Source organism: Dryobates pubescens, chromosome 5 (genome assembly GCF_014839835.1).
Source record: "Dryobates pubescens isolate bDryPub1 chromosome 5, bDryPub1.pri, whole genome shotgun sequence".
Classification (NCBI taxonomy): domain Eukaryota; kingdom Metazoa; phylum Chordata; class Aves; order Piciformes; family Picidae; genus Dryobates; species Dryobates pubescens.
The window spans coordinates 1425991-1449937 of record NC_071616.1 but is presented as its reverse complement, the minus strand read 5'-3'; the positions used below and the strand labels follow the sequence as shown (position 1 = coordinate 1449937).

The 23947-nt window shown below is 55.1% G+C and overlaps 1 protein-coding gene across 1 annotated transcript in view; it reads right to left on the bottom strand.

Moving 5' to 3' along the window:
* Positions 1-3481: 3481 nt before the first annotated feature.
* Positions 3482-23947, bottom strand: part of PAMR1 (peptidase domain containing associated with muscle regeneration 1) — a 115957-nt gene continuing 95491 nt past the window's right edge. The window contains exons 8-12 of the mRNA XM_054161408.1: positions 19084-19296; positions 16346-16412; positions 8653-8885; positions 7695-7990; positions 3482-4031 (exon numbers count right to left, since the gene is read on the bottom strand). Coding sequence (XP_054017383.1) covers positions 3495-4031; positions 7695-7990; positions 8653-8885; positions 16346-16412; positions 19084-19296 — 1346 coding nt within the window. The 3' untranslated portion in view covers positions 3482-3494. The remainder of the gene's footprint in view (positions 4032-7694; positions 7991-8652; positions 8886-16345; positions 16413-19083; positions 19297-23947) is intronic.

Genomic DNA, 23947 nt, shown 5'->3' with positions numbered 1-23947 from the left:
GCTCCAGCCCTCTGCTCCTCCTCGTGGCCCTGCTCTGGACACCGTCCAGCAGCTCCAGATCCTTCCTGCAATAGGGGCACCTGGTCCCATCGCCAGTGAAAACAGCATGCAAAAGCAGAGCACATGAGGGCTTCCTGCCCAGGAAAGGAAAAACAAAAACTCACAAGGAATGACCTCCGAGACTAATTGCTCTTTGAGCAGCAATTTGCAATGCAGAAGCAGGTGGAACCCACTGAATGCCAAGAAGCTCTGGACAAGCTTTCACAGCCTCAGAGAACCAAGGGCTGGAGTCAGACTTGTGAGCTTCCACTTGCCATAGCCATGCAAGAGCTGAGGCAGAACACAGCTACAGGATCTGAGCCCTTCCTACTGAGGCTGCTGAATCCTTCCAGCAGACACTTGGCCTTCACCTCCAGCCAGTGCTGTGAGATGGTTTGGTCACTCCCAGCATCTGGAGGCCCTGCAAATCCCAGGGTGTCCTAAGTGACTTACCCAGGAGCTGTTACTGATTCATAAGTTCATGGAACAGTTCATGGTTGGAAGGGACCTTAAAGATCATCCAGACCCAGCTCCCCCACCATGGCCAGGGACACCTTCCACTAGCCCAGGTTCCTCAAGACCCTATCCAGCCTGGCCTTGAACACCTCTAGGGAGAGGGCATCCACAGTCTCCCTGGGCAACCTGTTCCAGAGTCTCCCCACCCTCACTCTCAATAATTTCTTCCTCATCTCCAGTCTCAGTCTCTCCTCTCCCAGCTCAAAGCCACTGTCTCTCATCCTGTCACTCCTAGCCTTTGTCAAAAGTCCCTCCCCAGCTCTCCTGGAGCCCTTCAGGTACTGAAAGACTGCTCTGAGGTCTCCCTGGAGCCTTCTCTTCTCCAGGCTGAACAGCCCCAGCTCTCCCAGCCTGTCCCCACAGGGGAGGTTCTGCAGCCCTCTGATCGTCTTTGTGGCCTCCTCTGGACCCTCTCCATCAGTTCCATGTCCCTCTTGTCCTGGGGTCTCCAGAACTGGCTGCAGTGCTTCAGGTGGGGGCTGAGCAGAGCAGAGCAGAGGGGCAGAATCCCCTCCCTGTGCTGCTGCTCTCCCTGCTCTGGATGCAGCTCAGCACACAGCTGGCTCTGGGCTGCCAGGGACCAGTGCTGGCTCCTGGGGAGTTTGTCACCACCTGACACCCCCAAGGCCTTCTCCTCCAGGCTGCTCTCAGCCTCTCCTCACCCAGCCTGGATTTGTGCTTGGGATTGCCCCGACCCAGCTGCAGGACCTTGCCCTTGGCCATGTTGAACCTCATGAGGTTGGCTTGGGCTCACCTCTGCAGCCTGTCCAGGTCCCCCTGGATGGATCCTTCCCTCCAGTGTCAACCACACCACACAGCTTGGTGTCATCCCCAGAGTTGCTGAGGGTGCCTCAGTCCCACTGTCCCTGTCACTGACAAAGATGTTAAACAGCACTGGTCACAGCACAGACCCCTGAGGGACCACACTCCTCCCTGACCTCCATTTGGACACTGAGCTGTTGACTGCAGCCCTCTCTGTGTGGCCACGGGGCCAATTCCTATCCAGGGAGTGCACCACCCCTCCAGTCCATGCTGCTCCCATTTGGTGACCTGGATGTCATGGGGACACTGTCAAACACCTCACACAAGTCCAGGTACCGATGGGAGAAGTTCCCTTGTCCTTCAGCTTTTTCCAAGGCTCATCCCTGGTCTTCAAGCACAGCTGAGTACAGAATGAGTCAGTGAAAGAGCAGTGATGAAGGACCATTAGGAGACCAAAGTTCCTCCACTGGACAACCTGCCAGTGGGAGAATCTTACACTTCAATGCCAGTCCAGTCTCGAAAAGCCTTTGCCAGGTGTGAGACCAGGACATTATTCTTCATCCTGAAGATGTACAGAGGAGTTGGTTTGCCACAGAAGTTTGTGAAGGGATGGAAAGCAGTTGTTTTCCTGATCTTTAGGGTCCCTTCCAACCCAAACTGTTCCATGAACTTAGGAATCAGTAACAGCTCCTGGATAAGTCACTTATGACACCCTGGAGTTTGTAGGGCCTCCAGATGCTGAGAGTGCCCAAACCATCTCACATCATCTGCCCATCCAGCCAGCCTGGCAAGGTCCCTCTGCAGAGCTCTCCTATCCTCTGTCACCACCTGACACCCCCAAGGCCTTCTCCTCCAGGCTGCTCTCAGCCACTCTGACCCCAGCCTGTAGCACTGCCTGGGGCTGCTGTGGCCAATGTGCAGCCCCTGGCACTTGGATGTGTTCAGTCTCCTGCCCTTGGCCTCTGCCCATCTGTCCAGCCTGGCAAGGTCCCTCTGCAGAGCTCTCCTACCCTCTAACAGCTCAACTCCTGCCCCCAGCTTGCTGTCATCTGCACATTTACTGATGCTGGACTCCATCCCCTCCTCCAGATCATCAATCAAGATATTGAACAGGCTGGGGCCCAGCACTGATCCCTGGGGCACACCACTGGTGCCTGGCTGCCAGCTGGCTGTGGCACCATTCACCACCACTCTCTGGGCTCAGCCTCCAGCCAGTTCCTAACCCAGCTCAGAGTGCTGCTGGCCAAGCCAGGGGCTGACAGCTTGGCCAGCAGTTTGCTGTTGGGGACAGTGTCCAAGGCCTTGCTGAGGCCCAGGCAGACTCCATCCACAGCCTAGCCCACATCCACCAGGCACTCACCTGGGCATGGAAGGAGATCAGGTTGGTCAGGCAGGACTAGAGTAGAGGCTAGGTTTGGATCTTGCCTCTCACCACTCCTTGTCCTTTGCTGTGGGGGATGGTGTCATCGAATTTTGTGCCCTTTCTGCTTTTCAGTATGCACAGAAATCTCCAGGTGAGAGTCAAGGGCAGTAGAAGAGTCCCTGGAGCATGACACAGATCACAGAATGCCTTTGCTTGGAAGGGACCTTGGAGATCATCTAGTCCAGCCTTGAAGCCAGCGCTGCAGGGTGGCCAGTGAAGCATCAGGGAGGGATCCAAGCAGAGGCAGACATGGGTGTGAAGGTTACAAACCCAAGCCACGGTTTATTTAAATGTGTGAAAGATTACATTGGAGTATGGCAATAGACAGGAGAGACTGTAACAAGCTCATCCATCCTAATGAAGGCAGGCTGCTCTGTTCCAGACTGCTAATCCCCTCAGCCACACGCATCTGCAGGAGAGGCTGGCTCTCCTCCCCCCCAGGGGACCCCTCCCCCCGCTACAGGCTGCTTTCAGTCGGAATGGGCACCCTGTGTCTGGAGGTCACACTGGGGAGCAGAGCACCGTCCTCCCTCCAGGGGAGACAGGTGAAATGTGGCAACACTTCTCACGCACCAAGCCCCTCTGTCCTGGGTCGAGCAAAAGTAGCCTGATGGAACATCTGGTCCTAGGACAAATTACCAGGATTTCTGCCTGAACCTGATCCCAGCTTATCGCCGGGATGAGAAGCCTAAAGCGGCAGAGACCGCGAGAGATATGATGAGAGTTAGAAAAGCTCATTTCCAGGCACAGCTTTTTATTTTAGGTTCTTCTCAATCCAGTCTTTGAAGGGAAGAGCTTTGGTGTAGCCACTGTAGAGTTCCAGGCTGCAAGTTTTGTCGTAACCCCAGCTCACTAATCCCATCAGGTGCCACCTGAGCTCGGGAGAGGCTTTTCCCGGCAAAGTCACGGCCGCGATCCCCCCGGTCTCAGCGGGGCAGATGTTGGAGAAGGCTGTGTGGTCCTGTCTGGCGCAGAACATGCTGTCAGTGATGCTGACTTGTATCCCCTTCTCCTCGTACTGCTGCTCACACAGCAGGGAATCCACCATCCGAACGGCCCCCATGCGGATGGTGTCGTTCTTGTAGCCCGCGTCCCGGGCCTCGGCCAGCACCTTCCAGCCGGTCACCATGATCCGTAAGTCCTCGGGGGGGGAAACCAAGTCGTGAGGAGATGACAAGCAGATGGGCTGAACACGACTGCTGATTCGGGCTTTGTCCAAGAGCTTTATGATGGCTATGTCAGAGTCCAGCAGGATGGGGTCATAGTTGGGATGCACTATGATGGCAGAGATCTGGGGAGGAAACACAAGGGAGAGCCGTGGAGCGAAGGGCCGTGGCAGGTCAGCAGCGCTCTGCCCAGCCTGCCACGACACCTTCAGTCATTTGGCAGATTCACAGCATGGCTGAGGTTGGAAGGGACCTTAAAGATCATCTGGGGCCCTCAATTTAAGAAGGATATTGAGACCCTTGATCATGTTCAGAGAAGAGCAACGAGGCTGGGGAGGGGTCTGGAGCACAGCCCTGGGAGGAGAGGCTGAGGGAGCTGGGGTTGCTTAGCCTGCAGAAGAGGAGGCTCAGGGGAGACCTTCTTGCTCTCTGCAACTCCCTGAAGGGAGGTAGTAGCCAGGTGGGGGTTGGGCTCTTCTCCCAGGCAGCCAGCACCAGAACAAGAGGACACAGTCTCAAGCTGTGCCAGGGGAAGTTTAGGCTGGAGTTGAGGAAGAAATTCTTCCCAGCAAGAGAGATTGGCCCTTGGGATGTGCTGCCCAGGGAGGTGGTGGAGTCCCCATCCCTGGAGGTGTTCCAGAGGGGATTGGATGTGGCACTTGGAGCCATGGTTTAGTTACTCAGGAGGTGTTGGGTGACAGGTTGGCCTTGATGATCTCTGAGGTCTTTTCCAACCTCACTGATCCTATGAGTCTATCTAGTTCCAACCCCCCCTGCTTCTCCTCTGCCCCCGCTCCCAAACGGTTCTTCCACCGTGGCGCTCGGTCCGACGAGAAACACGCCAAGAGCTCCTGCACCTCCTGACTTTTGCCTTGGCCTTGGGACTTCAGCACAAGCTTTCATGGCAAGAAACTCTTCCTAATGAAAAGCAAGTTGAGGACACTCTCAGCACCACGGGCAGTTAACAAGGCAGCTTGTGTTTTGCCACTTGCTTTCTGAAGAGATTTTGTCATCTGCAGCCTGCAGAAGCTGAAGGGAGTGCGGCCCTTAAACGAGAATGCCCTGTTCTGATGGGAACTCAACCTGCTTCCCACCAAAATGCAACGGGACCAGTGCATTACACCACACTGGGGACAAACCTTTCCTGCTCCAGTCCAGGAGCAGATGGGATTCCTACAGGGGAAATGCTGTTCTTACAGGAAAAGTCAGGAGAAGCTGGACTCAGACAAAGAAACCAAAACAAAGGGGAGGGAAGAGTAAAGTTAAGTGTGATTCCTTGGCTGAAATCCATTAACTACCTGAGGCACACACCCCCACTGCAAAGGAGGAGACACAGGCAAAATTGCTGTGTTTCTCCTCATTTTGACTCCAGACTTTCTATTTGTACTGGAAGGGAAGGGAAGGGAAGGGAAGGGAAGGGAAGGGAAGGGAAGGGAAGGGAAGGGAAGGGAAGGGAAGGGAAGGGAAGGTTTGGGAAGGGAAGGGAAGGGAAGGGAAGGGAAGGTTTGGGAAGGGAAGGGAAGGGAAGGGAAGGGAAGGTTTGGGAAGGGAAGGGAAGGTTTGGGAAGGGAAGGTTTGGGAAGGGAAGGTTTGGGAAGGGAAGGGAAGGGAAGGTTTGGGAAGGGAAGGGAAGGTTTGGGAAGGTTTGGGAAGGTTTGGGAAGGGAAGGGAAGGGAAGGGAAGGAAGGGAAGGGAAGGGAAGGGAAGGGAAGGGAAGGGAAGGGAAGGGAAGGGAAGGGAAGGGAAGGGAAGGGAAGGGAAGGGAAGGTTTGGGAAGGGAAGGGAAGGGAAGGTTTGGGAAGGGAAGGGAAGGTTTGGGAAGGGAAGGTTTGGGAAGGGAAGGGAAGGGAACGTTTGGGAAGGGAAGGGAAGGGAAGGGAAGGGAAGGGAAGGGAAGGGAAGGGAAGGGAAGGGAAGGGAAGGGAAGGGAAGGGAAGGGAAGGGAAGGTTTGGGAAGGGAAGGGAAGGTTTGGGAAGGGAAGGGAGGGGAAGGGAAGGGAGGGGAAGGGAAGGGAGGGGAAGGGAAGGGAAGGGAAGGTTTGGGAAGGGAAGGGAAGGGAAGGGAAGGGAAGGGAAGGTTTGGGAAGGGAAGGGAAGGGAAGGAAGGGAAGGGAAAAAAATCAACTCCCTGAGGTGCTATTTTTGGAGCTGGAGTCAGACATAAACTTCTTTGGAGCTTGGAGCTGTCCATCCTTGGGGACGAGGTATGAAACGTGCTCATGGCATCGAACCAGGATCTAGAGCCCAAGCATTTCCCTCGTAAGTTATGCTAATCAGCTCTGCCAATAGCTGGCAGGCCTTCTGCTTGTCTCTTCTGGCAATAGCCCTCAGTATATGACAGCTCCTGGAAGCTGAGCTGTTCCCCTAAGGATCCACGTCAGGAGGTGAACGCAGGTGCTGGGCAGTGCCAGGGACACGCATTGCCCTCCTGCCACCAATACTCTGCAGCTGAGACTGCAGCTCTGCATTTCAGAGAGCAAGGTGTGCACCAAGGCCCCGCTCAGAGCCCAGCCTTTCCCTGCCCACAGCAGAGGCTGTGCCCAGCAGCTGCCCAGCCGCCACCAACGGGCTTTCATAGCATCATAGGATCAGCCAGGGTTGGAAGGGACCACAAGGATCATCCAGTTCCAAGACCCCTGCCATGGGCAGGGACACCCCACACTAGATCAGCCTGGCCAGAGCCTCAGCCAGCCTGGCCTTAAACACCTCCAGGGACAGGGCCCCAACCACCTCCCTGGACAACCCATTCCAGGGCTTCACCACTCTCATGGGGAAGAACTTCCTCCTCCCCTCCAGCCTGACTCTCCCCACCTCCAGCTTCATTCCATTCCCCCTAGTCCTATCACTGCCTGAGATCCTGAGCAGTCCCTCCCCAGCCTTCTTGGAGCCCCCTTCAGATCCTGGAAGGCCACAATGAGGTCACCTGGGAGCCTTCTCCTCTCCAGACTGAACAGCCCCAGCTCCTTCAGTCTGTGCTCACAGGAGAGGTGCTCCAGCCCTCTGCTCATCCTCCTGGCCCTTCTCTGGACACCTTCCAGCACCTCCAGATCCCTCTTGCAATAGGGGCTCCAGCACTGGAGGCAGTACTCCAGGTGGGGTCTCAGCAGAGCTGAGCAGAGGGGGAGAATCCCCTCCCTTGCCCTGCTGGCCACACTTCTCTTGCTGCAGCCCAGGCTCTGCTTGGCTTTCCAGGCTGCAAGTGCACACTGAGAGCTCCTGGTGAGCTTCTCCTCCCCCAGCACCCCCAAGGCTCTCTCCTCAGGGCTGCTTTCCAGCCAGTCCCTGCCCAGCCTGCATTTGTGCCTGGGGTTGCCTCCACCCAGCTGCAGAACCCTGCCCTTGGTCTTGTTGACCCTCCTGAGGTTGGCTTGTGCCCACCTCTGCAGCCTGTCCAGGTCCCTCTGGATGGATCCCTTCCCTCCAGCTGTCTGCTGCACCACACAGCTTGGTGCCATCAGCAAACTTGCTGAGGGTGCACTCAGTGCCACTGTCCCTGGCACCCACAAAGATGTTGAACAAGCCTGGTCCCAGGACTGCTCCCTGAGGGCCTCTGCTTGTCCCTGGCCTCCACTGGTACACGGAGCCATGGACAGCCACTCTTTGGGTGCAGCCATCAAGCCAGTTCTGTATCCATCTAGTGGTCACCCATCAAACCCCTGTGTCACCAGCCTGGAGAGCAGGCTGTGGGGTGGGACAGTGTGGAAGGCTTTGCCCTGCCATCCCTCTGGAGGGATGCCTTCCCTCCAGGGTGTCAGCTGCACCGCCCAGCCTGGTGCCGTTTCACTCACCCGCAGGTTCTGGATGCTCTTCTCGTCCCTGTCGTCGTCCCTGTAGAATTTGCCCAGCACCACCTTGAGCTCTGCTGCCCTGAGCACGATGGCCTTGCCCAGGTCGGTGACGCAGTGAGCCGCCACCACCACGGTGCGCTCGTTGACCAGGGCCCCGCTGCAGATGAGGATCCAGGCTCCTTTCCGCGGGCTGTGCTCCTTCACCCCGCTGGCCGCCCGGTAGATCGCCGCTTGCCAGGGCCACCTGGTGGGGGTGGCAGTCTTCTGCAGGGTGACGTCCTCTGCTTTTCCACAGACTGAGGAAAGGGGACCCAAGAGGGAGGTGTTCTCATTTCCTCATCAAGTTCCCTCTCCAGCCCTCCTCTAGCCGCCTGCACATACTGGAAGGCCACCAGAAGGTCCCCCTGGAGCCTTCTGTTCTCCAGGCTGCACAGCCCCAGCTCCCTCAGCCTGTGCTCACAGCAGAGCTGCTCCAGCCCTTGCTTCATCTTTGTGGCCTCCTCTGGACCCTCTCCAGGAGCTCTGTGTCCTTCATATGCTGAGGACACCAGAGCTGGAGGCAGGATTGGAGGTGAGGTCTCAGCAGAGCAGAGCCCAGGGGCAGAATCCCCTCTCTTGCCCTGCTGCCCACCCTGCTCTGGCTGCAGCTTGGCACACAGCTGCCTGCTGAGCTGCAGGAGGGCACTGCTGGCTCCTGGGGAGCTGCTCAGCACCCAACAGCCCCAAGTCTCTTTCTTCAGGGCTGCTCTCAACCCACTCTGCCCCCAGCCTGGATTTGTGCCTGGGCTTGGCCTGAGCCAGCTGCAGGACCTTGCACTGTGGCTTGTTGAGCCTCATGCAGCTGGCACCTGCCCACTTCCCAAGCCTCTCAAGATCCCTCTGAATGCATCCCTGCCCTCAGCGCGCACACACAGTTTGTCTGTGGGGTTGTTTTTTTTCCCCCCACTTGGAGACTCACTTGGAATGCACACAGGGGCTCTCCCACTCCATTTCCCTGTCTTCAGACAGGTCCTCCTGCTGCTGCCCAGGCGGCGGTAGAAAGGGGAGATGCACTCGTACTGCAGCTGGGTGTGCAGGTGCTGGTACCCTGCCGGCAGCTCCCCGAAGGGCAGCGCTGGCCTCTTGGTTGGGTACAGCTGGAGCTTCTGTTTACTGAAGGCAGATGAGTAAAGCTGATGCAGAGGTGTTTCCCTGTTCCAGGGCACAAAGATAATAACAACAGCAGCAGCAGCAGCAGCAGCAGTAACAACAGTAATAATAGAAACCCATCAGTAACAACAACAACAACAACAACAACATAAAAGCATCAGCAACAACAACAATCATATAACAGCATCAGTAATAACAACTATTATAACAACATAAAAGCATCAGCAACAATAATAATAATATAAAAGCATCAGTTAATAATAATAATAACAATAACAATAATAACAATAACAATAACAATAATAATAACAATAATAACAATAATAATAATAATAATAATAATAATAATAATAATAATAATAATAATAGCAATAAAGATAAAGAAGCAGTGCCACAGCTTTAGCCCCAGCTGTGTTAAGCATCCTTTAAGAGCACATGAAGTTTGCTTGTGAAAGAATAAGGAGGCCACCAAGATGCTCAGAGGGCTGCAGAACCTCCCCTGTGGGGACAGGCTGAGAGAGCTGGGGCTGTTCAGCCTGGGGAAGAGAAGGCTCCAGGGAGATCTCAGAGAAGCCTTCCAGCACCTGAAGGGGCTCCAGGAGAGCTGGGGAGGGACTTTGGACAAGGGTGGGAGTGACAGGACAAGGGACAATGGCCTTGAACTGGGAGAGAGGAGATTGAGACTGAAGATGGGGATGAAATTCTTTACACAGAGGGTGGGGAGACTCTGGCACAGCTTGCCCAGGGGGGTTATGGATAATTCCCTCCCTGGAGGCGTTCAAGGCTAGGCTGGATGGAGCCTTCAGCAACCTGTGCTAGTGGAAGGGGTCCCTGGCCATGGTGGGGGTGATCTTTAGGGTCCTTTCCAACCATGAACTGTTCCATGAACTATGAGAGTGAGACTGGAGATGAGGAAGAAATTATTGAGAATGAGGGTGGGGAGGCACTGGAACAGGTTGCCCAGGCAGACTGTGGATGCCCTCTCCCTAGAGGTGTTCAAGGCCAGGCTGGATGGGGTCTTGAGGAACCTGGGCTAGTGGAAGGTGTCCCTGGCCATGGTGGGGGAGCTGGGTCTGGATGATCTTTAAGGTCCCTTCCAACCATGAACTGTTCCATGAACTTATGAATCAGTAACAGCTCCTGGGTAAGTCACTTAGGACACCCTGGGATTTGCAGGGCCTCCAGATGCTGGGAGTGACCAAACCATCTCACAGCACTGGCTGGAGGTGAAGGCCAAGGATTCAGCAGCCTCAGTAGGAAGGGCTTGGAAGTGGGTGACAACATTAATAGCTGAGGGGTGAGCAACTGCTGTCGTTTCCCTGGGCCTGAGCACAGCCTTCCACACTGTCCCACCCCACAGCCTGGTCTCCAAGCTGGTGATACATGGGTTTGATGGGTGACCACTAGATGGATACAGAACTGGCTTGATGGCCAAAGAGTGGCTGTCAATGGTCCATGTCCCAGGGACAAGCAGAGGCCCTCAGGGATCAGTCCTGGGACCAGGCTTGTTCAACATCTCTGTGGGTGCCATGGACAGTGGCACTGAGTGCACCCTCAGCAGGGTTGCTGATGGCACCAAGCTGTGTGGGGCAGCAGACAGCTGGAGGGAAGGGATCCATCCAGAGGGACCTGGACAGGCTGCAGAGCTGGGCACAAGCCAACCTCAGGAGGGTCAACAAGACCAAGGGCAGGGTGGAGGCAATCCCAGGCACAAATGCAGGCTGGACAGTGACTGGCTGGAAAGCAGCCCTGAGGAGAGAGCCTTGGGGGTGCTGGGGGAGGAGAAGCTCAGCAGGAGCTCTCAGTGTGCACTTGCAGCCCAGAAAGCCAAGCAGAGCCTGGGCTGCAGCAAGAGAAGTGTGGCCAGCAGGGCAAGGGAGGGGATTCTCCCCCTCTGCTCAGCTCTGGGGAGACCCCACCTGCAGTACTGCCTCCAGGTCTGGAGCCCCTATTGCAAGAGGGATCTGGAGGTGCTGGAAGGTGTCCAGAGAAGGGCCAGGAGGATGAGCAGAGGGCTGGAGCACCTCTCCTGTGAGCACAGACTGAAGGAGCTGGGGCTGTTCAGTCTGGAGAGGAGAAGGCTCCCAGGTGACCTCATTGTGGCCTTCCAGGATCTGCAGGGGGCTCCAAGAAGGCTGGGGAGGGACTGCTCAGGATCTCAGGCAGTGATAGGACTAGGGGGAATGGAATGAAGCTGGAGGTGGGGAGATTCAGGCTGGAGGGGAGGAGGAAGTTCTTCCCCATGAGAGTGGTGAAGCCCTGGAATGGGTTGTCCAGGGAGGTGGTTGGGGCCCTGTCCCTGGAGGTGTTTAAGGCCAGGCTGGCTGAGGCTCTGGCCAGGCTGATCTAGTGTGGGACCTCCCTGCCCATGGCAGGGGGGTTGGAACTGGATGATCCTGGTGGTCCCTTCCAACCCTGGCTGATCCTATGATGCTATGAAAGCCTGCTGGTGGCGGCTGGGCAGCTGCTGGGCACAGCCTCTGCTGTGGGCAGGGAAAGGCTGGGCTCTGAGCGGGGCCTTGGTGCACACCTTGCTCTCTGAAATGCAGAGCTGCAGTCTCAGCTGCAGAGTATTGGTGGCAGGAGGGCAATGCGTGTCCCTGGCACTGCCCAGCACCTGCGTTCACCTCCTGACGCGGATCCTTAGGGGAACAGCTCAGCTTCCAGGAGCTGTCATATACTGAGGGCTATTGCCAGAAGAGACAAGCAGAAGGCCTGCCAGCTATTGGCAGAGCTGATTAGCATAACTTACGAGGGAAATGCTTGGGTTCTAGATCCTGGTTCGATGCCCTGTCCCTGGAGGTGTTTAAGGCCAGGCTGGCTGAGGCTCTGGCCATGTGTCCCTGGGTGTCCCAGGGTGTCCCTGCCCATGGCGGGGGGGTTGGAACTGGATGATCCTTGAGGTCCCTCCCAACCCTGACTGATCCTATGATCTTTAAGGTCCCTTCCAAGCCAAGACATTCTGTGGTTCCACCATCATTCAGCAGTCCCCTTGCTCACCTCCCAGCCCCTGCATTTGCACCCAGAGACAGAGCGGTGCACCTGTGGCCAGCAGGTTCCTCTGGGTGTCTCTTTGTGTGTTTGCTTTCTTTCTGTTTGCGTTTTGCCCTTTCTGGAGCTCAGCCAGTTGCCTCTGAACCTGCTCTTCCCCAAAGGGCTGCAACAGCACGGTTTTAACTAAAGACATGCCAGGGGGGGAGCTGGCACTGCTGTGGGGGGACTTCCCAGGAGGGAGGAGGGAGGCACCGCTTGTCTCCAGCGAGTATTTGGCCAGGCAGCCGCAGGGATCGAGGCAGATTAAATCAGGGTGATAGAGTTGCTTGATTTAGCAATTAACAGAGATAATTGCCTCACCACAGAGATTTCACAATGGCAATAACCTTCCATTTAGCCATTGTGCTGATTAGCTGAGACACAGCACATAATTACAGTAATAAATCCTTGCACCAGCCTAGATGGGGACCAGAAGCCTGGCTACAGCCACGCTTAAACCTTCAGCATGTCCCAACGTGTCCCTTGCTCTGATGCTTAAAAGCACAGAGCTACAGGGGGGGGGAAAGTATTTCTGTCTGAACAACTGAGCAGGGAATGAATTCCCATTGAGATTTCTGGCAGTGCAGAGAAGCCCCAAGAAGGTTTTTCACATGGCAGTCCCACCTCGGATCACAGAGAGACACAGACAGAGGCACTTCCCAACAGCGCTCAAGGGCAGGGGAGCTCAGAACAAGAGCAGGTTTCCTGTGCTCTGGAAGAATCACAGAACCACAGAATAGGCTGGGTTGGAAAGGACCTCTGAAGGCCACCCAGTCCAAGCCCCCCTGCAGTCAGCAGGAACATCCTCCACTAGAGCAGGCTGCCCAGAGCCCTGTCCAGCCTCACCTTGAGTACCTCCAGGGATGGAGCCTCAACCACCTCCCTGGGCAACCTGTTGCAGTGTTCCAGCATCCTCATGGTGTAGAACTTGCTCCTCACATCCAATCTAAATCTGCTCTGCTCTAGTTTGAAGCCATTGCCCCTCATCCTGTCACTGCAGGCCTCAGCAAACAGCCTCTCTCCACCCAGCCCCATGACCATCTTGGTGGCCTCCTCTGGAGCCTCTCCATCAGGTCCATGTCCTTGCTGTGCTGAGGGCTCCAGAGCTGGACACAGCCCTGCAGGAGAGGTCTCACAGAGCAGAGCAGAGGGGCAGAATCCTCTCTCTCCAGCTCTGGCCACACTGCTTTGGATGCAGCCCAGGCTGCCCTTGGCCTTCTGTGCTGCCAGCTCATACTGCTGGCTCCTGTTCAGCTTCTCCCCCCCAGCACCCCAAGCCCTTCCCTGCAGGGCTGCTCTCAATCTCATCCTCCCCCCAGTCTGTACTGCTAGTGAGGATTGTTCTGGCCCATGTGCAGGACCCTGCACTTGGTCTTCTTGAACCTCATGAGGCTCACCTGGGCCACCTCTCCAGCTTGTCCAGGTCAAAGAAGGGGGAGAACTGCTGTGCTTATGCTTAGACTGCCAGCATCCTCTTCCCTATTTGCACATGAATGGAGATCCTACTTCAAGGGACAAAACCAGTCCCCCAGCATGAGGCACCCCCAGGATGCTCTGCAGGTGGCTGCCTGGATGTGCTGGCAGGCAGCTGGTACCAACATCTGGAACACTGAGCGCAGAAAGACCTGTTTTCAACACCCCCCCCCCGAGAAACTGGACCAAGAATAGAGTAGAATAGAATAGAATAGAATAGAATAGAATAGAATAGATCAGGTTGGAAGAGACCTTCAAGATCATGGTGTCCAACCTATCATCCAACACCACCCAATCAACTAACCCATGGCACCAAGCATCCTGTCAAGCCTCGCCCTGAACACCCCCAGCGACGGCGACCCCACCGCCTCCCCAGGCAGCCCATTCCAGTGGGCAATCACTCTCTCTGTGTAAAACTTCCTCCTAACCTCCAGCCTAAACCTCCCCTGGTGCAGCCTGAGACTGTGTCCTCTTGTTCTGGTACTGGTTGCCTGGGAGAAGAGACCAACCTCTGCCTCACTACAACCTCCCTTCAGGTAGTTGTAGAGAGCAATAAGGTCACCCCTGAGTCTCCTCCTCTCCAGGCTAAGCAACCCCAGCTCCCTCAGCCTCTCCTCCCAGGGCTGTGCTCCAAGCCCCTCACCAACTTTGTTGCCCTTCTCTGGACTCGTTCCAGCAAGTCAACCTCTTTCCTAAACTGAGGGGCCCAGAACTGGACACAGTACTCAAGGTGTGGCCTAACCAGTGCAGTGTCCAGGGGCACAATGACCTCCCTGCTCCTGCTGGCCACACTGTTCCTGATGCAGGCCAGGATGCCATTGGCCCTCCTGGCTGCCTGGGCACACTGCAGGCTCATGTTCAGCCTACCATCAACCCCCAGGTCCCTCTCTGCCTGGCTGCTCTCAGCCACTCTGACCCCAGCCTGTAGCTCTGCCTGGGGTTGTTGTGGCCAATGTGCAGCACCTGGCACTTGGATGTGTTCAATCTCCTGCCCTTGGCCTCTGCCCATCTGCCCAGCCTGTCCAGGTCCCTCTGCAGAGCCTCTCTGCCCTCCAGCAGATCAACTCCTGCCCCCAGCTTGCTGTCAGCTGCAAATTTACTGATGATGGACTCGATGCCCTCATCCAGATCATCAATAAAGATGTTAAAGAGCACAGGGCCCAGTACTGATCCCTGGGGCACACCTCTGGTGCCTGGCTGCCAGCTGGCTGTGGCACCATTCACCACCACTCTCTGGGCTCAGCCTCCAGCCAGTTCCTAACCCATCACAGTGTGCTCCCATCCAAGCCATGGGCTGACAGCTTGGCCAGCAGTTTGCTGTGGGGGATGGTGTCAAAGGCCTTGCTGAGGTCCAGGCAGACTACATCCACAGCCTGCCCCACATCCACCAGGCAGTCACCTGGGCATGGAAGGAGATCAGGTTCAAGAAATATCCCCTGATGGTTACTCAAACCTCCTGATGGCTTCCCAGGGTCACCTCTACAATGACACATCCCAGAGCTGGTTAGTGGGTGGGAAGTACCTGCATGCCTCATTCCTGAAGCCTTCTGTAGGTGTCTGCTGCTGGCTACTGCCAGAGGCACAACATGGCCTGAGCTGGATCTTGAGTCTGACCCAGTATGGCTGCTGCAGAGTCATAGAATGGTTTGGGTTGGAAGGTACATTAAAGATCATCCAGATCCAGCCCTCAGCCATGGGCAGGGACACCTCCCACCAGCCCAGCTTGCTCAAGGCCTCATCCAGCTGGCCCTGAACACCTCCAGGGAGGGGGCATCCACAACCTCCCTGGGCAACCCGTGCCAGTGTCTCCACACCCTCACTGTCATGCTTCCAGTGCAGCCAAAGTGCTTCCTTTCACTCCTGGGCTTTGGTTCTTAAGACCAAGGATGAGGACAGTTCTTGCACTGCATCTAAAGATAAATGAGTCATGGACTCCAAAAAAAGAAAAACCTGACATGAGAAATTGCTGCTTGGCCAAAAAAAGAACCTGAAGATAGCAGCAGAACTGACTCAGATCAGGCTTCTTTCAAGAACCCAGCAGAAGGGTACATCCAGATGGGATCCAGCCCTTCATTCCTTCCTCCCCTACCCCCTTACTTCCTCCTCTCCCCCATGGCCAGCCCAAACACATCTATACTGTAGTGCTTTGGGTGGAGAACATAATGGGAGCAGCTTGCATGGCTGTGACCCCTTCTCTCCTGATGCTTTCCTCACTCATGGAATCACAGAATCAACCTCAGAGATCATCAAGTCCAACCTATCACCCAGCACCTCCTGACTACTAAACCATGGCTCCAAGTGCCATATCCAATCCCCTCCTGAACACCTCCAGGGATGGGGACTCCACCACCTCCCCAGGCAGCACATCCCAATGGCAAACAACTCTCTCTGGGAAGAATTTCTTCCTAACATCCAGCCTGAACCTCCCCTGGCACAGCTTGAGACTGTGTCCTCTTGTTCTGGTGCTGCTTGCCTGGGAGAAGAGACCAATCCCCACCTGGCTACAGCCTCCCTTCAGGGAGTTGTAGAGGGCAATGAGGTCTCCCCTGAGCCTCCTCTTCTGCAGGCTAAGCAACCCCAGCTCCCTCAGCCTCTCCTCCCAGGGCTGTGTTCCAGACCCCTCCCCAGCCTTGTTGCCCTTCTCTGGACACCTTCAAGTCTCTCAATGTCCTTCTAAAACTGAGGGCCCCAATGACACTCATGACACTCAGGACACTCTTCCCTCCTTTATGACTTCCTTAGCCCCAAGGAACTTTCTCAGGCTGTGCCCATTGCCTGTTGCAAGCTTGCAGTCCTACTTCCTGCATCACCCAGAGGTTTGCACAAGCTGTAGCTGTGCATTTCCTGCTGGCTGCATCCAGCAGCTCCATCACACCTCCCCTCCCAGCGCTGCCTCTGTTACCAGTGGAGCTGTGGCAATGGCTGGAAAGGAGAGGAAGGGAAAAGCAATCATAGTTGTAGTGCTTTCAGATGTAGCTGAGATGTTGCATTCTCACCTGGACTGAACCTGCATTGGAAGCACTTTCTGTCTCACCAGGTCAGAGATCTTTGGCTCTCTGCAGGCTAGGAAAAACAAAACCACAAGGTTGCAGAGGACTTTTTGCACATGCACAGCTCAAGTGTTACACTTCCCACCCTCTCTGCCCTCTCACTAGCTTTAGTGCACTGGATTAAGAACAGAGGTAGAAAACTGCATGCATCAAAACCAAGCTAGGCCCTAAACCAGAAAGCCTTGCAAAAATACTTGCCCACAGTCCACCAGAGCCATGCCATTGACTGTGGCAGGAGTGAGTGAGTGTCTTCTGTGCTGGCACTGCCAGCCAGGGAGGAAGACTTTTGCCTCTCAGTGTGTCTGAATGCCAGATCTGCACTGCCACAGCTGGGGGCTTGACACCTGAGCAAGCTTCTGTAATCATGGAATTACAGTGAAAGGAGTTGATTGCCATACCCAGCTCATCTCAGTGCCTTGGCAGGCAGAGAAAGGCTGCAGGGTGCTACAGACTTTTAAGAGGCTCTTTCTTGAGCCCTGGAGACTGAGCTTCCAAGGAACACCTCAGAGTTACCTGCAGATGCACAAAATAACACAAGGGAGGGCTGGGATTTCTGACTTTGTGTTTCAGTTTGGTTCACTTCAGGAGCAGGACAGAATATTCAGGTTAATCAGTTCAGACAGCTCTCCCAGCATCTCTTTCCTGCTGCAGGCAGCAGAGGGAAGGAATGCTGCAGGATGGGGTTTGTCTGTTTGCATGTGTGGGACCCAGCAACAGCCAGCTCTTTGTGATTGCTGCCTGTGTTGGCCTCTGTGTCACTATCCAGGCTAGCATCAGTAATGATGCTTTCCACATATGATCCTCATCCATAGAGGTGCTGCTCTCCCCAGAGCATGGCATGCCCCACAGGGAGAGAGGATTTCCTCCTCAATGAAGAGATCAAAGCTAACTGCTCCAGGGACAGGGATATATTAGCAGGGCTTCAGTTGCAACAAGCAATCCACTCAAATCTGTGTTGAACAATAGCTTGGGGGAAATGAAGTTGGCAGCTCCCCAGCACAACATATCCATTCATCCTTTCAGAGCTCCAGCCCTGCTCCAGAGTGCCTGCAGGTCAGCTGTGTCACTCCCTTTTCCAGCAAAACATCTAATGCTGTGTTTTGATGAATATGGATAGCTGAGGCACGTCCTCAAGTGGTTTTCTGAACCAAACCTTCAAGGCTGCAGTCTCCAGGCTCAGCCTTTTCCACTCATGACGGGCTTAAAGGAGTTGGGAGAGGAGAGCTGGGCCCTGTGACAGCAGCTCTGGGGCAATTATTTCCTTCTATTTCCGTTCCTTCCTTATCTCCTTGGATTTTGATCTCACACAGAATGAGGGCAGTAAGGGTCTCAGGGAACGTTCCCTTCCACACTTAGAGATGGAAACACCTCCTGGAAGCGCTGGCATCTTGCCTGGCTGAGCTGAGCAGCCAGCAGCGCTGGCAAGGTACCCAGCAGCATAGAAACATAGACTCAACCAGGCTGGAAGAGACCTCAGAGATCAGCAAGGCCAACCTATTACCTAATACCTAACACCCCCTGACAACCAATCCATGGCTCCAAGTGCCACATCCAAGCCTTATTTGAACACCTCCAGGGATGGTGACTCCACCACCTCCCTGGGCAGCACATTCCCAGGGCCAATCTCTCTTGCTGGGAAGAACTTTCTCCTCACCTCCAGCCTAAACCTCCCCTGGCACAGCTTGAGACTGTGTCCTCTTGTTCTGCTGCTGGCTGCCTGGGAGAAGAGCCCAACCCCCACCTGGCTACAACCTCCCTTCAGGGAGTTGGAGAGAACAAGAAGGTCTCCCCTGAGCCTCCTCTTCTGCAGGCTAAGCAACCCCAGCTCCCTCAGCCTCTCCTCCCAGGGCTGTGCCCCAGACCCCTCCCCAGCTTTCTTGCCCTTCCCTGGACACCTTCCAGCAGCTCAACCTCTTTCCTAACCTGAGGAGCCCAGAACTGGACACAGGACTCAAGATGTGGCCTAACCAGTGCTGAGCACAGGGCACAATGACCTCCCTGCTCCTGCTGGCCACACTGTTCCTGCTGCAGGCCAGGATGCCATTGGCCTTCTTGGCCCCCTGGGCACACTGCTGGCTCAAGTTTAGGTGGCTGTCAATCAGCACCCCCAGGTCCCTCTCTGCCTGGCTGCTCTCAGCCACTCTGACCCCAGCCTGTAGCTCTGCCTGGGGTTGCTGTGGCCAAAGTGCAGCCCCTGGCACTTGGATTTGTTCAATGCCATCCTGGTGGACTCTACCCATCTGTCCAGCCTGGCAGGGCTGGAGGTGAGGAGAAAGCTCTTCCCAGAAAGAGTAATTGGCCACTGGGATGTGCTGCCCAGGGAGGTGGTGGAGTCCCCATCCCTGGAGGTGTTCACAAAAGGCTTGGATGTGGCACTTGGAGCCATGGGTTAGTTGTCAGGAGGTGTTGGCTGATAGGTTGGACTTGATGATCTCTGAGGTCTTTTCCAGCCTTATTGATTCTATGATTCCATAAGGTCCCTCTGCAGAGCTCTCCTGCCCTCTAACACACCTGCCCCCAGCTTGGTGTCACCAGAAAACTTACTGATGATGGACCCAGTGCCCTCCTCCAGATCATCAGGGGTCAGAGAGCTTATTCTCAGCAATACCGATGGAAACCGAACTCCAGTCAATCCCCCAGCCCAGGTGAGCTGTGGTATGAACCCAAAAGAGATTGGGAAGTACCTTTGATGCAGATGGGCTGCTTCCCTGACCACTCTCCACTCTCCTGGCAGGTCCTCTGCTCGTTCCCACTGAGCACATAGGAGTTGTTGCAGAAGAAAGCCAGGACCGTGCCGGCTTTGGCGTAGTGCCCGTTTATGAGCCCCGTGTCGTCCACCACTCTTCTGTAGCCATTGAGTGGCCCACCAGGATCTGAGCAGGTTTTCTCATCTAGAACTAATGATAGGGGGGGGGAAGAAGAAGTCAAAACCAAAACAAACCCCAAGCATTTAACCAGCTTCACATCATTCCTTCCACCCATCACATTTCCGACACAACCTCCACTGCAAGACCCACCTGGGAGCTCTGCCTTTGAGAAGATCAAATATTAGAGCATCAGTGCTAACATGCACATGACTGCACAGACAAAACAGCCTTCAGTCTTCACCTAAAGAGCCTCAGTTGGTTAACAGTGTTAGGATTCTCAAACTGTTAAAAAAAAACCCACTCAAAAGTAGCTGGAAAGAGTGAAAGAGAACCTGGGCTTGACGTGATGTTGGTATCCCCTGCACACGAACAGGTTCAGGGAATGGCTTAGGTTGGAAGGGATACCTTCATAGGGTCACAGGATTGTCAGGGCTGGGAGGGAGCTCAAGGCTCAGCCAGTGCCAACCCCCCTGCCATGGGCAGGGACACCTCACACCACAGCAGGTTGCTCACAGCCACCTCCAGCCTGGCTGCAAACACCTCCAGGCAGGAGGCTTCCACCACCTCCCTGGGCAGCCTGTGCCAGGCTCTCACCACCCTCCTGGGCAACAACTTCTTCCTCACAGCCAATCTCAATCTCCCCACTTCTAGTTTTGCTCCATCCCCCCAGTCCTATCCCTCCCTGACACCCTCCAAAGTCCCTCCCCAGCTTTCTTGCAGCCCCCTGCAGATCCTGGAAGGCCACAATGAGGTCTCCTGGGAGCCTTCTCCTCTCCAGCCTGCACAACCCCAACTCCCTCAGGCTGTCTCCAGAGCAGAGCAGCTCCAGCCCTCTGCTCCTCCTCGTGGCCCTTCTCTGGACACCTTCCAGCAGCTCCAGATCCTTCCTGGCACAGAGGCTCCAGAGCTGGCCCCAGAGCTGCAGCTGTGGTCTCATCAGAGTGGAGCAGAGGGGCAGAATCCCCTCCCTAGCCCTGCTGGCCACACTTCTCTTGCTGCAGCCCAGGCTCTGCTTGGCTCCCTGGGCTGCAAGTGCTCCCTGCTGGCTCCTGCTGAGCTTCTCCTCCCCCAGCACCCCCAAGGCCTTTCCTTCAGGGCTGCTCTGCAGCCAGTCCCTGCCCAGCCTGTATCAGTGCCTGGGATTGCCCTGCCCCAGCTGCAGGACCTTGCCCTTGCTCTTGTTGAACCTCATGAGGTTGTCAAGAGCTCACCTTAAAGGATGCACTTAAGCTGTCTGCAGGGAGCAGGCCCTTGGCATTCTCTTCCCTTTTCTCTCCTTTCAACAGCTCCCTGGGCTCAGCTAATAGAAGCAGACTGTCTCATTCTGGGGTTATGTCTGCTTTCATTTTGGTTTCCCAGCACTGAGAGCAAGGGAAGGATGGGAGCTGAGGGAGAGCTTACAGAGATGCTTTTACTTCTGCTAACCAGCTCATATGCAAAGCTTCTCCTGCTGGGCTCTGCATAGAAACCTCTTTTGCTTCCTCCTTCCCAATATTTCCCCCTTCTTATTTGTTGTTGTGTTTGGGGTTGGTTTTGTCCTAGAATCACAGAATCAACAAGGTTGGAAGAGACCTCAGAGATCAGCAAGTCCAACCTGGCACCCAACACCTCCTCACTAACTAAACCATGGCTCCAAGTGCCACATCCAAGCCCCTCTTGAACACCTCCAGGGATGGTTTCTGTCAACAGACAGAAATTGTTGGCCTCAGCCTGGCTGTCAGCATTCCCTGTGTGATGCTAAGAAATGCTTTGCCTTCTAGGTTTCCCCCCCCTCTTTTGCTCTCTCTCTTTAGCAGCTGCACAGGTCCATTTTTGGTGGTGGTGGTTGGTTGGGTTGGTTTGATTTGGGGGTTTTTTGGGGGTGGTGTTGGGGCTTTTTTCTTTGTTTGTGGGGGTTTTGTGTTGGGGTGGGGGGGGTTTGTTGTTGTTGTTGTTGCTGGTTTGGTTTGGTTTGGTTTTTCCTTTTGGATTTCACCTGGCTTTTCCTGTCAGGTTGGCAGTTACAGGCAGCTCTGCTCAGCTCCTCTGTCTGCTGCCTCGTCCCACCCTCACCAGTGAGCAGCCACTTTGGACAGGTAGTGTTGGTGCTGCTTTGCTTAAGGAAAGCTGAGCAGCCTGAGCCATACCAACCTCTGAGGAGAACTTCTTGTGGCCTTCCAGGATCTGAAAGGGGCCACAAGAAAGCTGGGGAGGGACTTTTGAGGGTGTCAGGGAGTGATAGGACTGGGGGGGATGGAGCAAAACTAGAAGTGGGGAGATTGAGATTGGCTGTGAGGAAGAAGTTGTTGCCCATGAGGGTGGTGAGAGCCTGGCACAGGCTGCCCAGGGAGGTGGTGGCAGCCTCCTGGCTGGAGGTGTTTGCAGCCAGGCTGGAGGTGGCTGTGAGCAACCTGCTGTGGTGTGAGGTGTCCCTGCCCATGGCAGGGGGTTGGGACTGGCTGAGCCTTGAGGTCCCTTCCAACCCTGACAATTCAGTGATTCTATGTTCTTTGCATGCAAGGGTTTAAGGGCCACAACCCAAGCATGTTGCTGCTGCTTGTTTGTCTTCTCCTGCCAGGAGATGTTGCTTGGCTGGCAAACTGCATGGCAACAACAGCACAAAAAGTGAGCAACCTGATCCCGTGGAAAATGTCCCAGCACAGGGCAGGGGGGGTTGAAGTGGATGATCACTGAGGTCCCTTCCAACACTGACAATTCTGTAACTGACCAGAAATGACTTCTCCACATCCTGGCTCCAGCCTCACTGCCTGCTGGGCCTCACTTCACAAGCTCACCCCCATGGAACAGAGCAGTTCCACGGCTGTGGAATCAGCACAGTTGCAGGGCACAGGGATGGCCCTGTCCTGCTCCAGCTCCTGCTGTCAGCAGGCAGAGCCAGCCCCAGCTGTAAGCACAGAGCTATCTGCAGCAGTGCAAGCTCAGTGAGGAGCTCTTCACCTTGAGTGCAGGCTTCAAGCTAAGCACATATTTCAGTGCTTTCCTTAATCACACTGCACTTCAGCAGATACTGAAGGTTATATATATATATATGCACTCAAATACTTCTCCATGAGTCCCATTCTGGAGACAAACAGGACTTGCCTTCAAGCAGGAGCAAGGGAGAAGCAGAGCCCTGTCTCCTCCTCCCCCTCAGTTTAAGAAGGACTTTGAGCTGCTGGAAGGTGTCCAGAGAAGGGCAACAAGGCTGGGGAGGGGTCTGGAGCACAGCCCTGTGAGGAGAGGCTGAGGGAGCTGGGGTTGCTTAGCCTGGAGAAGAGGAGGCTCAGGGGAGACCTTCTTGCTCTCTCCAACTCCCTGAAGGGAGGTTGTAGCCAGCTGGAGGTTGATCTCTTCTCCCAGGCAGCCAGCCCCAGAACAAGAGGACACAGTCTCTAGCTGTGCCAGGGGAGGTTTAGGATGGATGTTAGGAAGAAGTTCTTCATAGAAAGAGAAATTTGCCACTGGAATGTGCTGCCCAGAGAGGTGGTGGAGTCCTCAACCCTGGAGGTGTTTAGGAGGAGACTGGATGGGGTGCTTGGTGCCATGGGTTAGTTGATCAGATGGTGTTGGGTGAGAGGTTGCCCTTGATGATCTCCAAGGTCTCTTCCAACCTGGTTAATTCTATTCTATTCTATTCTATTCTATTCTATTCTATTCTATTCTATTCTATTCTATTCTATTCTATTCTATTCTATTCCTCTTAATTTGGCTCCATTTTTCTTCTCTGTACCCCACAGGCTCTCTCACTGGTGAACCTCAAGAGACTGACAACTTGGTAGCAGCTAAAGGCTACAGGAACCACAGAACAGTGATTCTGTTTCTGTTGGAAAAGACCTATAAGATCCTTGAGTCCCTCAGGGCATCCTTTCCTGTCCCTTTGCTCCTGGACTCTCCTGCTCACAACTTCCCTTCTGCCAGAGGTCCATCTAGATGAGTATTTTCTTGCTGTCAGGGATCAGCTTGCAGCAATCTGTGCTGTCCTTGCCTTGCTGTCATATATTGAGTGTGGCACCAAGTGCCACATCCAATCCCCTCTTGAACACCTCCACCACCTCCCTGGGCAGCACATCCCAATGGCGAACAACTCGCTCTGTGAAGAACTTTCTCCTCACCTCCAGCCTAAACCTCCCCTGGCACAGCTTGAGACTGTCCTCTTGTTCTGGTGCTGGGTGCCTGGGAGAAGAGACCAACCCCCAGCTGGCTACAACCTCCCTTCAGGCAGTTGGAGAGAGCAAGAAGGTCACCCCTGAGCCTCCTCTTCTCCAGACTAAGCAACCCCAGCTCCCTCAGCCTCTCCTCACAGGGCTGTGCTCCAGACCCCTCCCCAGCTTTGTTGCCCTTCTCTGGACACCTTCCAGCAGCTCAACCTCTTTCCTAACCTGAGGAGCCCAGAACTGGACACAGGACTCAAGGTGTGGCCTCAGCAGTGCTGAGCACAGGGCACAATGACCTCCCTGCTCCTGCTGGCCACACTCTTCCTGCTGCAGGCCAGGATGCCCTTGGCCTTCTTGGCCACCTGGGCACACTGCTGGCTCATGTTCAGGCAGCTGTCAATCAGCACCCCCAGGTCCCTCTCTGTTTGGCAGCTCTCAGCCACTCTGCCCCCAGCCTGTAGCTCTGCCTGGGGTTGCTGTGGCCAAAGTACAGCCCCTGGCACTTGGGCTTGTTGAATGCCATCCTGTTGGCCTCTGTCCAGTCGGTC